This window comes from Chamaea fasciata, unplaced genomic scaffold (genome assembly GCF_029207755.1).
Source record: "Chamaea fasciata isolate MVZ Bird 193981 ecotype frontalis unplaced genomic scaffold, bChaFas1.0.hap1 SCAF_6, whole genome shotgun sequence".
In the NCBI taxonomy this organism is placed as follows: Eukaryota; Metazoa; Chordata; class Aves; order Passeriformes; family Sylviidae; genus Chamaea; species Chamaea fasciata.
The window spans coordinates 12,874,746-12,892,199 of NW_027094091.1; the positions used below are offsets into that span (position 1 = coordinate 12,874,746).

At 39.4% G+C, this 17,454-nt stretch overlaps 1 protein-coding gene across 1 annotated transcript; it reads left to right on the forward strand.

Annotated features, from left to right (window-relative positions):
* The first annotated feature begins 1,330 nt into the window (after positions 1–1,330).
* On the forward strand, positions 1,331–15,731 carry OTOP1 (otopetrin 1). The gene is made up of 6 exons (XM_066184939.1): positions 1,331–1,616; positions 7,241–7,377; positions 10,274–10,332; positions 12,399–12,529; positions 13,527–14,473; positions 14,844–15,731. Exons 1-6 carry the CDS (start codon positions 1,331–1,333, stop codon positions 15,012–15,014), a joined length of 1,731 nt encoding a protein of 576 aa, XP_066041036.1. The 3' UTR covers positions 15,015–15,731.
* The last annotated feature ends 1,723 nt before the right edge of the window (positions 15,732–17,454 follow it).

Below are 17,454 nucleotides of genomic sequence, written 5' to 3' on the forward strand. Positions count from 1 at the left end.
CAGGAACTACTACTTCTTTATGTTTACCTAAATAGGTGATTGTCCAGAATTCACTCATTCCACCTTTCTGCCATTTTGTTTTTCTTCCCTGTTCTTTAAGAGGCTTGTGAACCGCAGACACTTTCGTGTAAGTTCAAAAGTGTCCTATTTTACATGAGAAAAACCCCTCTGTTATTTTCTGGCTTCAGAAGAGGAAAAGCTTAAAATTACTCCTTTGACAGAGGAAGTGGAGTAAAACAGATGCTGTATTTTCAAAATATCTTTTTTTTTTATTATTTTATTGCAGTTGAACTAGTGGCTTAATTTCATGCAAGGTGTGGGTCACTCACTGTAAAGAACAATGGTTTGGGTAATCAATATGTGACCAACAGACAGAGAACAAAAATGTAAGACCTGCTTGGCCAGGACAAGGACCCATCTATCTTGGTCTTTGGCCTCCAAGCTGTGCTTGGCACCCAAATGCCAAGGGAAGTGAAGTGAAGGGAATTCAGTTTAAGTAGAAAAAGGTCAATACTGAAAGTGTGTATAAATATTGGGAAAATGAATATGTAAGAAGTGGAGTAAATTCTGCAGAAGGTTTTCCTACTTTGAACTCACTAGTTGCTTCTCCAGCTAGCAATTCCTATAGTACTCTGTTGTCAGAACAGGACTTTGTAAAAAAACCAAGGTAAATTGCCACTTTTGAAAGGTCAAGAGAATTCCTGAAAACCGAGGTTCTGTCCTACCAACGAAAGTACCGATTGCCCAAAAGGTGGCCTGTGGGGCCCAGAGCGTGAAACACGTGTGTGTGTGTGTGTGTGTGTGTGAGATCCCTCTGCCTCACCGTGCGGAGCTCCATCAGCAGCTGCTGGCTCCCGGGCTGCAGGGCAGGCTCCAGCCTCGCCGGCTCCCAGGTTTTGGCCATTCCTCGCCTTTCCAGCCATCGGGCCGGGGGTTTGTTCACCACACGGTGTCATCCGCATCTTCTTGTCCGGGGAATGTGTTACACCGCACCGGTCTCTCAACACGGACATGATCCCGTGTCCTTCACCAAAGCCAGCCGAGCAGGGCTGGCTCCGAACCGAGTGACTTCCCCTTACCCTGGTCCGGACCCCAGCTGTTGTCAGTCTCGCAATGAGAACGTCCCGCAAAAACCTCAGCAGCCTTTCCTGCAGCGGGGAGCGCGGGGCTGCCCCGGCAGCCGGGGACCACCGCCCGCGGGCAGGGCACGGCCCGGGCCGGCGGCCCCGCTCCGCCCCCGCCGCGATGGGGGACGGGCCAGCAGCGGCCTCGGGGCTCCCCGGGGAGAGCGGGGCCGCCTGCTCGCAGCACCTGGCCGGCGGCGTGGGAGATGGAGCAAGCCGCCGGGTGTCCCGCGGTGGGCGGCAGCTACCCGCAGAAAAACGCCGAGATCCTCAGCAGCCAGTACGGCATCAACCTTTTCCTGGCCGGGCTGCTGCTCACCTTCGCCTGGGCTGTGCATGCCGTGGGCATCAGCAAGAGCCACTTGCTCTCCTACCTCATCACGCTGATGCTCATCCAGCTGCTGTGGATGCTGTGGTACCTCTGCAGGAGCTGCACGCAGAGGAGGCTGATCCGGGACAAGGACACACACGCCGGAGCCCGCTGGCTGAAGTGTAAGTACGGGCACAGTGGTACCGCACGAGGGACACCTGTGCCATCCCCTGTGTCTGCTGCCTCTTTGTTATCCTCTCCATCCCTACCGGCAGGCATCCTGGTATTTATGAACTGAATGCACACACAGCGCACTCTAAAGTAAATATATGCATAAGCTGAACATACTAGGAGATTGTATTGGGAAACTGTTTGTTAAACATCCTCACTTTCCAACCTACCATTTATAGTGCTGAAAGCCCCAGCGCCTTTCTTCCTTACCTGGCTGGTTTGGTGAAACTTGAAAAATGAAATATTGTTGTTGGGACAGTCATGACACGTAGGGAGACACCACAAGAGTTCAGAAGGCTTCTCCTTATTATGGCAGCATGCTGTATTTTTAGATTTTTTACAAACCTCGAGGGTAACTTCTAATTGGTTAATAGCTTTCTTGTTAATTATTCTATTGGTTAATAAAAGACATTTTACTTGTCTATCAAATCTATCTGTTCTCAGATAGTTTACATATTTTCTTTACTGATTCTCATGGCACAAATCCCTTGTTGTTACAGGTGCACATATTTTTCACCCTCAGAATAGATTGTTGTGTTAAAGGAACTTCTCATTTTCAGAACAACTTCGTATGGGAACTTACAGATTACTTGTTAGCTGTACTTAGAAGAAACGACAGGCTAGCTTTTTACCCTATTCCTACAAAGTATGGCCAGTGGAAGAGGCAATTCTGTTGGTGTCTTGCAGCTCTTTTGGAGGAATTATCACCTTTTCCAGATGGTATAATGCAATTTACTTTGTAGTAGTACCAGTCAGAAAGGTCTCAAGTGATCTCTATACCAGAGAGCAAAACCTCTCTATATCAGAGATTGCTGTTTATATGTGATGCTTTTGAAACATCTAGAGTTAGACAGAAGAGGACAAAATCCCTGACCAGATCAGTTTGTAAATAGTACATAAAGCAGTTAAACAAGGCATCTAAACTGAGCATTTGCTTGCAGAAAAAGTATGCAAGTTTGTGAGGGTAGTGGTGGGATGTGCTGGCCCTCATCTGCAGAGTCAGGCATGTACCAGAGTGAGGAAATAAAGGTATATTGAGAGAAGGTGTTTGGGGAGCACATCACAGTCGTAGTGACAGGAATGCTGTTTTTTCGAGTACCAAGGAAAAGAAACAGCCTACATCAGTGCTTCTGGAATAACAGGCAATCCCAGTTTTACCAGCCTCTTCCAGTCTCAGCACTGTAAATGATAGATTGGAAAGTATTTAAGTGGAATGTTATGACAGCTTTCCCATAAAATGTCTTCTACCTACTAACAATGAGACAACAGCTAAATTTCACAGGAGCTAATGAAATAGCTAAATGAAAATTCCAAGAACACCTGACACCTGATTATTTTGAAAAGTAAGGTAGCGCTGTGGAAATGTAGTTTGTTCTCCATCCCAGTGCTTTTGTATCATTTATTTTCTTCGCAACTGTTAACATTTGTGTTTGAATTCCTGACAGAAAACCTATTTTTTTAAAATGTCTAATGTACAGCCATAATCTGAAAACTCTTTCCTGAAATATATGGAATTCACATACCAACTGTTGAATTGTTCTTCTTGATTATTTACTATTTTTCAAGGCAATATCCATCTCTCAAGCATTTTTCTTCTATTAGCTTATGTGGCTTTCAACCTCCTGAAATACATGCAAGGCTTAATTTGATCCTACCTTGGACCAAGCTAAGCTTTTGTTACTCAGAGGGTAACTTTCCCCTCCTAAATATGGAATAAATACTGCCTAGCATGGGTAAGTACAGCAGGATCCCCTGCCCTCTTTCTTTTGGTGCTGCATTCACAGCATTTCATTTGTCCTACAGAATATAAGGAGTCACAGAAACTTAGAAATAAGATCCTGGATTGAACTACTAGGTTACCTTATTCATTTCTTTTACCAGCACAGGATGGCTCTTTGTACTGGCTTCTCAAGTGGTGCGGCTTCCATGGTTTCTCTTGGATGTCTAGGCTGCAATTCAACAAATTTGCCCTTAGGGAATGACCTACACTTTCCTATTCTTGGGAGTTTCTTGTAGTTACAAGAAGTCTGTACAACTCCTTTATCCTCTGTTGGTAAAAGAAAACTTACTTGAGCTAAGGAAAAAACTCAGGTGGCAATCCCTCTGTCGAGATACCCCTTGCCCTCCTCTTTATCAGTGCTTTTGTCATAGAAATCTTTTACCTGAAAGATCAAAAGTCCAAAAAGGAAAGGGGAGGATGGAGTGAGACAGACGTATTTTGTTTGAGTTCTTCCACGGAAAGCTTTCTGCAATTTTTTACTAGCACTATCAGCTACTTTTGAAGAACATCTCCTTGCTGTAATTGTGAGACCAAATGTCCTTGTATTAAACACTATAAAATGAGTGTATTTTCATGAATCCTTTCAAACTGTGAATATCATTTTAGTAAAAGTGGGGGCAGCTGCCTGCTTAGACCATTTTGCTCTGACAAATGTTGAAATGGAATGATTTAACAAAGACCTCCTACCGCTGACTCCTTGTACATATTTAGCAATGCCAGAAGGACAGTTGATCAGTTTGCAAGAACTGTTCACAGGAAGGCTTCCTCAAGCCTTTCTGCACCAAGGTTTCAGTTGTGTGAACCTTTGAGCTTGGTTGTCTTCCCACCTGTGTGGTTGACCAAGAACCACTCCTAGAGTCTGACCGTGGGAAAAGTTTGTAGCAGAGAAAAGTTTGTGTCTTTAACACAACACAGTTATCCTGACCCAAATAACCACAGGGAACCTTAGGAAGTCTTTCCTTTACTTATTCCAAATGTTATTCCTCTAAGCAAGCTCTCCTGCTAGGAAAAGCTCTCTGATCATTTTTTGGGAAAGTTCAGTGAAGTGAGCCAGGGAACCCAAAATGAAAATCAGTTGTCTTCACAAACAGCTTTATTTTATCACATTCTTTAACAGCACAGCTTCTGTTTAAAACATTGACAACTGGTCAACTTTAAAGCTCTTGACAGACTTCAGCTTGTATCTTTTTTACTGCCTGCATTGAATTGCCAGTTATTTGAACAATATTTTAAAGTGAGAGTGGTATTTTTGCAGCTGTATCATTATTTCTTCTTGATGGTTACTAGGAAGAAATGAGCCAGCACTTAGCAATATTTTAAACCCTATTGTTGATCCCTTAAGACACACAGGTTTCAACAAATGTTTGAAAAGAAAAAAAATAATAGAACAGCACTCTATAGCAATCATTTCACGTTCCTTAAAATTTTAAATGGAAATAACTAAGTGGTGGAATTATCTTCCTTGAAATTACTGGTGTCCATTTAGTATTAGTAGTACATACTACTGAAGTTTCCATCACAAAAAGTTGACCGAAAAACGATTAACATACCATATGCATGGTCATTATGGTTGTGCTTTGATTTTTGACTAAGGAAATTAGTCAAAATTAGTCCAGTTCTCTTTTGAAGCCCATAAATGAGCATGTTGGACACTTTGTATAGACTTGTAGTGTGGCCACCTGTGTGATTGCAGAAATATCTAAATACCTTTTCATAAATGAAACAATCTACAATTAAAAGAGTCATATAAAGTCTTCTAATCCCTGGAGTTAGGGAAAAGATTAATCGATAATCTTTTTGCTTCAGAAGATAGCTTTTGCCTTCTTATTGAAACAGCCATAACACATGTGAAGTCCCTCAAGCTAGCAAATATGCTGTTTCCTGTATACTTTCTGAATAAACCACAAATCACAAAATCAGTTTTAGAATAATTCATGTAGGAGGGGATTTCTGAAGGTCATCTGGTCTAACACTTTGCTCAGAGCATGTCTAGTTACCTCAGGCAGAGTGATTTATAATCACTTATATTTATAATTATATAATCAGAACTAGCAATTCTAATTTATTTCAGAATTATTAGCATTCTTTAGATAAGGAAGGGAACGTATAATTTGATCTTAAGAATAGCCTATAATTTTTTATTTTATGATACCATTTACTTTCATACATAATGAAAATGACACCTCTATTTAAAAACGTGGGCTCCAGTCCTGTTACATGTGTTAGAATACAAATTAGCTGACCTAAGAAGCATAAATTAAAAAAAAAAAAACCTGTGTGGGATTATACACATGCATGAAGTGCAGAGCTGAAGTTTTAGATTTTGCAATGTAAAAGCAGAAGTTTTTAGCTCTTGGTAGAAATTACACTCAATCAATAAATTTGACAGTGTTTTTATTACAGAGAGATTGTAAAAGAGAAACAAAATCCTACTGGAATTCATGCCCTTGTATTAAAAAAGTTTCTGAAGTCTACTTTTGTTTAATTTTAAAGGGTCGATGATATAATAAACAAAATTACGGTGTGTTTGTGCAATTTCTACTTAATTTTTATCAATGCTACTTTGACAATAAAGGTATTAATTAAACAAATTTTTAATTTAGTGTTACTTTTTTACTACCACAAGTCAAGTGGAACACATGGTATTTATATGGAAGTTATGTTGTGGCCTCATATAAAAAATAAATATTCATCAAAGTCAACACTCTCAATGTTATTTACTTTGTGAGGAATTGTAAAGAAAGATTAAGATATTAATGCTGATATATATCATAAGGTCTGGTTAAGGTCCATAGATAATTTTTATCTAGTCTTCATTCAAATAAGTTCAAATTAAATCCAGTGAAAACTTGCTTGAATAAAAGCCTAAAAAAAAGGAAAAACCCACCAAACCTCCAAAAAACCCACCCCTCAAAACAAACCAAAACCAAGGAAATGGGGTCCTTGGTTTGTTCAGTTTGGTTCAGTAATCTTGTAGCCAATTGTACTTAGTCATACAGGTACAAACCAAATAATAACAAAACCAAAACAAACAAAGAACTACACACACAAAAACCAACCAAAAACAACAACAACAAAAAGCAGCAAAACAAACAAAAACCCTCCAAAAACCCAACCAAAAAAAAAAAAAAAGGAAATTTATTTTGAAGTGCTTTAGGGTATTTAGACTAATATATTAGGTTATTTTTGTGTGTGTGTGAAGTATGGATGGTGAAATTAAGTCTTTGGTTCCTTTCTAGGAGAACAAACCATACAGCTTGTTGCAGTTGTGGTCTCTGAACTATAGTGTGACCCCTGAGCCATGGGGAGGGCACACCAAGTGATTGTGTCACTTCCCACTGTCGAGCTTTTGGGCTGGGAGACTTTAAGGTGATTGTTCAGCTCCCCAGGGCTGCCCAGTTTGCTGTGGGGCTGCTGAGGGCAGAAATTCCTGCTCTCTACGGCTGCCTCAGTGCCACTGTCCCTTGGGAGGCTGGTCCTGCCCAGAGCTGGGCACTCTGCAAGGTGCTCAATGTCCTGGGCACTGCAGGGCTGGCGATTCCTCACTGATCCTGCAGGGGCTGTCCAGGGTGACCTTGCTAAACATACTGGGCGGTGGCTGTCACAAATTACAGGCACTTATTTCATGGGCTCAATTATCTTCATGAGCATTGATCCAGTCTTATTTTCCTAAACAAGGACACAGATATTGATCAACTTTCATTCTCCTAAATAGATATTTGTATATTTTAAAAATGTCTCTAGACACTATAACTATACATTAAAATTTTCTAATATTATTTTTTTCATTTGTAGGTGGAATTACATTATTTGCAGTGATTACTTTAATTCTGGACTCCTTTAAAATTGGATATTATATTGATTTTTCAAACTGTTTATCACCAACTGAAGGCATTTTTCCTGTTACGCATGCTGTTCACACCATCTTACAGGTAAAAGTCACTGGTTGCAGTTTTATATTAATCTCTGTTTCTTATCAAAATATATATTTTGTCTTGTCATCAGTGGACTTAACACTAATTTGATTTCTAAGCATATCACAGAATACTTTTGAGGACTAAATACTTGTGCGTGTATAGTAAATTCAAGCTTTGCAACCTGAAGTTGCTTAGCCATAAAATTCATGGGTTTCCAACATGGGTTTGAAAAAAAGAATAATAAAAAAATGTTCTCCTCTAGTTGATGTTGCATGGTTTTTTGGTTAAATTGAAGTTACATACAGAATTTTCAGAATTTTCAGGCTGAAATGAGTATTTTGGCTAAAGACGATTGCCTTATTTATGTAGGTAGGACTTGTCACACAAGTTCAATTCAGTCTGTCTAACCTGATGTTCCATTGTGGTTAGAGGTGTAGGCCTGGTAAGTTAAAGGGGGCAAACCCCTTCCTGGTTCTAAAACATTTGCACAACTTTCCTGTAACAAGTGAACATGGATGTTCCTTCTAGAAGCATTTGGTTGTTCTTATCACTGGCTGCACAGTAGCAAACACAGTCAGTGACTCTGGTGAAATTTTCAAGCTGCCTGTTTGTTCTTTGGATCTACAGTGTGTGGTGACACTCCATAGGTGATTGTTTCTCACATTAACTCCTCTGAACCCCTGTCAGCAGGTTTGTAGGGAAGAAGGAAAGAAAAAGTCACTCAACTGAGATACTCAATGATAGCCAGGCGCTTTTATGAATTTTCCAAGAGCTTTAAGTAATTCAGAAAGAAAAGAAATGTTTTTCTACCAATTGAGGTTGCATGTAAATGAGCTTTTGAAAAACCTACATTTTTCTGCTTTCTTCAACGGTTAAAAAACCCCAAACCATTGAAATTTAAACAGTAACTCTCACTCCATCTATGTTTTTCTCTGAGGGTGAAATTCTGAGTTGGTTGAGGTAATCTTAATTTCACATTCTTGTAATATCCACTCTCCATGTCTTGCAACTTCTTTACTTCTTCTCTGAAAAACAAACCAATGAAATGAAGCCCTTCTGCCTTGCTGATCTGAACACAGCATTCTTCACTACAGCCAGTGACCCAGAGCTGACAAGGTTTCCAGCCACCATGAACTGCAGTGTGGGAGAATAGTGAATGAAAATGCTGAACAAAGACAACAAGGATTCTAATTTAAATTTTACATCACCTAGTGTCGCTGAATTTATCATCTACGGAGCTTAAAATAATGACCACCTGAATGTTAGCCTGAGCAAAGAAAAAGTTAAATTTAAAAAGTAATTAACCAGATACCTCTTACCTAAGACAAATCTTCTTGTGTCTTTGAAATAGTGGATGAAATCACAGCAAAGAACATCCCTAATGTGTGTCATCTAAAAACCAAAGAATTTGTTTTCTGCCAGACAGGTATCAGATTCTGTTGTCATTTACTCTAAGTGAGGCATCCTGATACATTCCATTAAATTCATAAGTACATTCTGCACCCTCATATGAACTAACATGTTCCTGCCCTCCCAGGGCAGGTTGTGCTTATGTTCTTCTGCAGGCAGAAGTCCCCTTGAGGCAATGAGTATTCTGTGAGTGAAAACTGTATTTTATGCTATTTCTTTACTGACTTTTCCTATTTCTTCCCACTATCTTGTGTCCAAACAGATCTTCAAAACTTATGGGTTTTTTTTAAGTTTTAAAGAATGGTTTCACATCGGCAGTTAGATTTTACTGCATTTATCCCAGGATGGGAAATTGAATATGGAATTAGAGACTTCAGGTGATTTCAATTTGATTTCAGTTGAAGCCTACATGAAATATTTTAGTCTTTACATCTAGGATTTTACAGCAGCCACTCCTCTCATTGATAAATGCTTCATTAGAGGAATTGTTATTGCTGGGTAGCATAGGTAAGCCATAAAGAACTGCATTTGCCTAGCTTTTGCCAAAATGCAGCATTGAATGCCTCAGAAGCAGTGGCTGTGAAGGCATCCTGTAAAGGATGCTGTGGAAAAACAGGCTTCCAGTTACTCTGGTTGCTGAAGAAGAACCCAAAGATTTTATCACTTTTCAGATCATTTCTGGAACACTAAACCAGGTGGGTTTCTAAGACAAGTCTTAGGACTCTTTCTCTCCTGGTAGTTCACCTACTGATGAGTTCAGTATCCTAGGAACTATTGGGAGTCAACAGACTCCCAGTGTCACCCTAACATCCCTGAGGAATACTGGTATGGTTCTTCTTCAGCCTATCCATCCTTGATTTTGTTTCAGCAGCAATCTCTTTCTGAGGTCTCCATTATGCTCTCACAAACAGAGTTCTAATTTTATTCCTCTTTGCTCTTGACTTGCTAATTCATTATTGTTATCTCTCTCTTTTATTCCTTGTTTGAGTTTTTTGCACTATCCTTGAGTACAATTAATGGAGTTGTCTCTCTGGCAATTAGTACAAACTTTTCTCATGCTTCCTGGGCACCTGTTGTTTTATAAGTCAAGTCTGGCATCCTTTCGTCGATCATTTTCCCTCTACAGAATTTAATATATTTCATAAATTATTCAAACTTAGCATTACTGCAGCAATCATACCTCTGTCCACAGCCAGTGGCTTTATTTCATTTGTCAATGAAATAAGTCTCTTCAGGTATAGAAGGAAAATATGTTTCGGTGAGTGATAGTTAGACTTTCTACTGTTAAGTCACTGATTTTTCATGCAAGAAATCTCAGGTTCTGTGTCATAATCACAGGAAATCATGAGCTCTTTCACGTGTGTGGAGATGGAGCTGCCTCTGTTTAAATCATCAGAAGTTTTACCCATTGGAATGTCTGTCTACAGAAGCACTTTCCTTTCTGAGTGTAACACATGTTCACTAGTGTAATGATATTTCTCTGAGGTTTTTTTCCATTTAGGTTTACTTTCTGTGGTGTCATGCAAAGGATGTTATCCAGTCTTTCAAAACACTTGAAAGGTAATGTGATTCTGATCCTCATCTGGCATGTTAATAGGTGTATGTCTGTACAGTGCTTTAACACCAAAGTTTTATTGTATTGTATTTATGAGGGGCAGTGAAAATATACAGAGATTGATTCTCCTCTTGATTGCCTTAAGTAGAAAGAAGTGGTTAAATAGGAAGTAACTCTATTTACCTTTATTTAACCTGAACTGATATTTTGTAATACAAAATAGTGACAGAGTACATATATTTTTCCCATTGATGCCTTGGGAAGGCTGACCTGAAAAAGGGACTGGACAGAGCTAGAGAATGAAGTAGATATTGATTGAAAGGCCTTTAGGGCACACCCTGGGCAGGACAAGAGTCTGAGGACATGAGAGAGGAAAATGGCAATATATGATACCACAGAGTCACTTAAGAAGGAAGCATCATGTATGTGTGTTAAGGCTATGCACTATATTATGTTTTATTCATTTGCCTGCTGAAAGGGAACCTGTATCACCAAACTGCAGTTGATGCAGTGTAACTGAAGTATTTTATATTGATTTTATGGAAAGCACCTTTTTAAAACTAGGTCTTAAATGCAGAGAATAGTTTGGGTTGGACAAAACATTTAAAAGCCATTTAGTCCAGCCCCTCTGCAATAACCAGGGACACCTTCACCTAGATCAGGATGCTCAGAAGTCCATCCCACCTGGCCTTGAATATTTCCAACCCATTGATACTGGGGCTTGCCCTGACCCAGGTGCAGGACCTTGCACTTGGCATTTTTGAGCCACATAAGGTTCCCATAGGGCCACCTCTTGAGCTCATCCATTCTGGCATCCCATCCCTCAGGCATGTCAACCACACCTCACAGCTGTGGTAGATGTTGCTGTGCACATGCACTGGGATACAGAACCTCCCTGGTGGTATCCTATGCACCAAATCAGATCCAAAGTGTTTTTTGGTTTTGTGAGAAGGCAGATTAATGTACACTATTTTATCTGTACATGGAACACAAGGAAGGAAACATGGAAATTTTCAAAGTACTTGTTTAAAGTTATCAATGATCTGACCAGTTTCTATAGGAGGTAAAATAAATTTGCTCAGAAACGTCATCTGTGGTGGAGGTTCTCCATTTGTTCTGCTCTCTTGGGTAAGTGTTCAAACCCCATGCTCAGGAAGAGACTGATTGCAGAAGGCTTTGCAATGTCACTGGTGCTATCAGCTCTGTTTATAAGATTTATAAGACTTATAGATTTAAAAAGTTTCTAACTGTTAGTTTATCGCTGAGAACAGTGATGTAATAAAGAACTGTTTCTTGGTGAAGAAACATGAACAGCCTCAGGTGTAGGAGAACACCTGGCATTGGTAGGTGAAAGGATTGTGCCTAGGAAAGAGATAGATATATGACCTCCTACAAAAAAGGGACTGCTTGGCAATGGAGGACGATTTTTTTCTGGATTTTATTAGGAAGTTCAGGACCATTAATACACTTTCTCCAATGCCATTCTGTTCCACCAAGCTGAAATGGCTGGTCAGAGGCCAAGAGTCTCAAAAATGCATGGAGACCTACCCTCATTTGTACCAGTACTTTGAATGGAATAAAGCCCTCTGTTAGCTTCATCTCTCTCCAGAAGACAAAAATGCATGGGCTAGAAGTTGGAGAAGGTGGTGGTATCTGTGAAGAAAGATCAGACACAGAATATGAAGGAGCAGTGCAGAAGGCTGTACAATATGGTTTGCAAACAAATAATCCTGTTCAGACTGTTCAATCCCTAGCATGAAGCTTGTCCAGCCCAAAGAATAAAACCCATCACATAAGAGAGCATAAGAAATAATAAAAGTATTCGGTTAATAGTTTAATACATTAGGCCACTTAATATAATACATTTCTGTAAGGTTCTTGAAGTTTGATATTCAGTGACTGCAGAACATCTTTAGAGATTGGTGATGGTTTTTCAACCCTCCCCGTGCACTGACAAATAAACAGTGCCATGTAGCTTAATTAACATGAAGTTAATCCATTTTATTTCATTTCACATGTTTCACGAGATACAGTCAGTGCAGATTCCTGCAATAATTACTTTATTTTGTAGGTTTGGTGTTATCCACTCTGTTTTCACAAATTTGCTCCTGTGGACAAATGGCGTGTTAACGGAGTCAAAACATCAATTGAATGAACATAAGGAAAGACTAATCACGCTTGGTTTTGGGAACATAACTATAGGTAAGCAAAAGGATTGGTGCATTTTGAAATTCCTGCCGTAGCACACTCATACAAAATACTGTCATTATAGGACGTAGCTGAGTCATTCATGACTATGTCAGCATAGTCATTCTGGGGCACATGGTAATTAGCTGATACTGAAATGTTATATGATCATTATCTGTCCGAGCACCGCAACAATTATCATATATGTACTCAAGGCAGTAGTTTTCTTCTAAATTCCAAACAAATAGATTTTTTGAGAACATTTCTTTTGAGGAATAACATCACTGAGGAACATCACTTAGGAACCAGTGTATTACTAAATCACAGTAATAGATTAACATACCAGTATTAAAAAGAGTTTACTACTCACTAAGTTATTCATAAACAAACAAGTATAGATAATCTTGCAAATCTTTCCCAGGAGAGTGATAGCATGTAGCCTGTGATCCTACAGGATTCAGTGGGATGGCTCAAAGGAATAGTTATCCATTAGTGCTGTTTCACAAGACAGGGACTTTGCTCTGTGTGTTTTCTTGCTAATGAATCATTTTCTCCATTGACGAGATGGTGCAAGTTGTATTCATTTAATACAAACATTTAAAGTAAGGAGAATATAAAGAAAAAGTTCTTCACCATGAGGGTGGTATGACACTGGAACAGGTTGCTCAGAGAAGCTGTGGATGCTCCATCTCTGGAAATGTTCAAGGCCAGGTTGGATGGGGCTTTGAGCAACCTGGTCTAGTGGAAGGTTCCCTGTCCACAGCAGGGGAGTTTGAAATAGATGATCTTTAAGATCCCTTCCAACCCAGGCCATTCTATGACAACTGCTGGGGATGCCTTCTGCTTTCAAACTCCAGTGAAGTATAGGGAAACCTTATCTTAGGTGGGTTAACTGGGTGTTGTTTAACTGAAATTTTACCTTTTGTGTTTCATAATTTTATTTATGTTTTATTGATTCACTTAAACCAAGGAATCTTCGTAATGCACAAACTAATCTCTCCTTCTCCTTTAGTTCTAGATGATCATGCACCTCAATGCAATTGCACGACAACAACCCTCTGCTCAATATTTTCTCAAGGGATATATTACCTATATCCCTTTAACATAGAGTACCACATCCTAGCATCCACCATGCTCTATGTCCTGTGGAAGAACATCGGCCGTAAAGTTGAGCACCACCAGCAAAACAAAACTCCATTCAAATTCCATGGCATAACTGTTGGAATGATTTTTGGACTAATCGTGTTAACTAGCACAATAGCCATAGTTGTTGTGTATTTAATTCAGATTGGAGGTTCGAAAATCAAAAGCGAGTTAGCGCTCACTATGTTCTACTTGCACGCTATCTTTGTGTTGGCTCTCATGTGCACAGCTGGAATTGTTGCCCTTCTCATCTACAGACTGGAAGATAGATCACTGGATAATTCCAAGAATCCTGCTCGAAAACTGGACGCAGAACTGCTGGTGGGCACAGCTGCAGGGTCCTGGCTGCTCTCCTGGGGCTCAATCCTCGCCATTATCTGTGCCCAAGGTCATCCCAAATACACATGGTATAACCTGCCCTACTCCATTCTGGTAATTATTGAGAAATATATTCAGAACCTCTTTATCATTGAATCCATCCACCGTGAGCAGGAAAAGGCGAATGACGACATTAAAACTCTTCGAATAGTGACCATATCTCGGGGGACCACCTTGTCCCTCTCCCCCTTGTACAAGGAGATTTACAATGGCAGAGCTGCTCATGACAGCGGCGACATACCCTGTCTGTTTAAGGGCAGCATCTGTGGGAGAGAAAACGATGGTGCTGGTGTTGCCAAAGAAGAAACAAGTCAGGACAATAGCTTGGTCATGCACTCAGCCTCAGATTTCTCATTTTGCAGTAGAAACTCAGTTACTAACAACAAGAGGAGAATTTTGAAGAACATCGCTGCATTTTTATTCCTCTGCAACCTTTCGGTAAGACATATTGAATGTAGTTCACAAGTTAATACCCAAAAGCTTCCCATCCTTTCAAGTCTGGTAAGTGTATTAAAATGACATGGTTCTATAGTTTGCAGGTGGTAAATTTTACTTCTGGAAGAAGCGAATATGCTTTTGGGGAACAAAGTTCATATAAATGTGGGATATGGGAGGCTCCTTTCAGTCCAAAAACTGTAGCAGCAGCAGAAGCTGAAACCCTCTTCCACCAGCGTGCCCCAGGAGCAACAGGGAGGGGTTTCTTAGGGATTCCTGAAACCAATTTGCGGTACAGTGGAGTCACAGTCATTAGGGGCGATTGACTTGTACCGCTGGTGATTAACGCTGGCCTCGCGTTCTTTCCCTGCAGCTGTGGATACCACCGGCGTTCGGGTGCCGCCCGGAATATGACAATGGACTGGAAGAAATAGTTTTTGGCTTTGAACCCTGGATAATTGTTGTGAACCTTGCGATGCCTTTCTCTATTTTCTATCGGATGCATTCAGCTGCCTCGCTCTTTGAGGTCAATTGTAAAACATAGATCATATACGGTCCCTCAGTGAACAATTGAGTGAATAATTAATTACAGAAATAACAGTTGAGGGAGTGGATGGATGAATGAGTGAATGCAGCAGCTGCCTAATAAATAGAAGATTCAATAATTTGTTTTAAAGAAGGGACCATAGCTAATAGCATGTAATTTTTTTTCTTTCCACGTTTTGTTATATATGTGGTGTCATCGTACAAATACACTTTTCAGAATCATATTAGTGTTAATATGATTAAGACTACATAGTAAAGTTAATTCAATCTCATTAATCATTGTTTTAGTCAACTGGGATTTGTTCTCTATACAATTTGTATGGCTTTGTTTTCATTCATTGTGACTAGTGAAAGGGGTTTACCAAAATTCTGTATGACTTAGAACAGAAAATCCCAGGAAGAGCTTCTCCTGAATCACAGATGTATTAGGAGAACTCCAACTCTTAATTCCTAGCTTTGTTTTTTTAATAGTAAAACTTAAAAATATTTGCTAGATAATTGGGATGTGGGAATTAGTTTAAAGTTCCTTATTACTGATGAAAATCAATATAAAATTATTATTTTTGGGTAGATATAGATTGCAAGAAATCCATGTGAGTAATGTATTATTAGATATCATGCTGTATATATCTTTTCTGATAAAATATATTTCCATTTATTCTCTTGTATTTACTCTATGACATAACTGAGAAATAAAATTAATCCTTTTACTTAATTCTTTATTCAAATATTCTTGAAAAGTTTTAAGAGAAAAAAATAGTCTTACAGCTCTTATTTAGGTATATGTGTTCCAGTGCCAGAAAAGTATGTATTCCCTGCACAGTTTTTAAATGAGCTACTAATTTCATTGTAGATCAGTCTCCTGATTGGAGAATACTCATATATTTTCATACAGAGATGCTGTAAAGCGAAGCTGAAGCCTCTAGAAATCTGGAGGGCCTTTAGCTGAGAGTTTTATAAGTGTGGTTTACAAGATGTTAGAATATAATCTCAAAACCCTGTGATATTTAATTGCTTGAATTCTCACAGAAAACAGTGAAAAGTTGGGTGCCTGAATATTCCTGTTTGAATCTGCACCGGCAAGACTGAAAGACTGGAGCAGTAACCTGGATACTGGAGCTACAGGTCAATTAATTACTGGATAACCCTTGCTAATCTGTTGATGACCTAGTCCTAAATCTGATGGGTCAAGGGCTGAAAAATTTCTGCTCCTTGTTCCTGGAAGGACAGTTGTGCAATTATCACTGCCATCATCCCAAGAGCAGGAATATTTCATTGTGGGAGAGGTTTGCTTCTCAGACAGGAGATTTCAGCAATTGTGTCTGCCCTCCCGCAGCAGAAAAGAATTTTGGCTTTGTACCGCTAGATGGCAAACACAGACCATTCGATAAATTACCTGATAGCTTTAGGTTGTTTCAGGAATTGCTTCATACCATAATGAATTTTCAGTTCTATTTTGCGGTACATATAGCCTGCTTGGGAATTTTTACTACCTTCTTTACCTGTTGCAGAGCCCAGATCAAGCAAAGTACCCATCTGAAGTCTCAGGTGAAATCTGAATTAGATGAAGCATCAGGAGACTGAGCATGAGAACTCCTATTTTCCTGGAAAGCAATTTCAGTTGTTTGATTTTAAGCAGTTTTTAGAAGAGGCACTATCTTACATCGCTGTAATCTCTGCCTGTCCCTACGGTGGCTTGTCATGCTGTTTTATAACATCTTTATTTGCTCTTATATTCATTCTAGACAGCAACATTTTCTATCCTCCTGCTTGAACTCAGTAGCTTTATCTCACCTAGTTCCATTTAAATACCAGCTCTGGTCACTCAGATCAATTTGAGTAAATAGGGCCATCCAGATAATGAAATAAAGCTTTAATCTTCCTTCCAAAGCAATTTTTATTCTTCTTTCCTGGACAAACTCTACAGCTATTTCCAGTATCAGAAAAAAATTCATTTCACTAGGAAGGGGCAAAAACTCAATTTCAACCTTTAAGTGCTCATAAAGATGGCTAGAGAAAGCCTGTTTCTTCTTCCTCTGCTCCTGTGGGATGGGTCCCATGTCATCCTTTAGCTAGAACTGGTGTTCTTTAGCTGATTTCCAGCATTTGTGTTTAGCCAAAGCAGAGCTAGCTCTAAATTCCTAAGGCCGAGAAAGGGCCATATGCTCTATTTACAAACACATAGCACATATCTGGAAGTTTCAAAAATAAATAACATCCTTATTTAGTTATATTTCATTTGCAATTACTTAACCCTTTCTGCTTCTTCCCATTATGATTGAAATAATTTCATTTGTCCACTAAATTAAATTGCTTTTGAGTGCTGAAATTGAAGTTTATTCAGAAAAGTGAATTAAGGTAGCACTCTGGCAGTGAGCAAATGCTTTAAACATGCTAATGGGCAAATTCTATTCTGAGCTGCACTGATGAAATCCCGC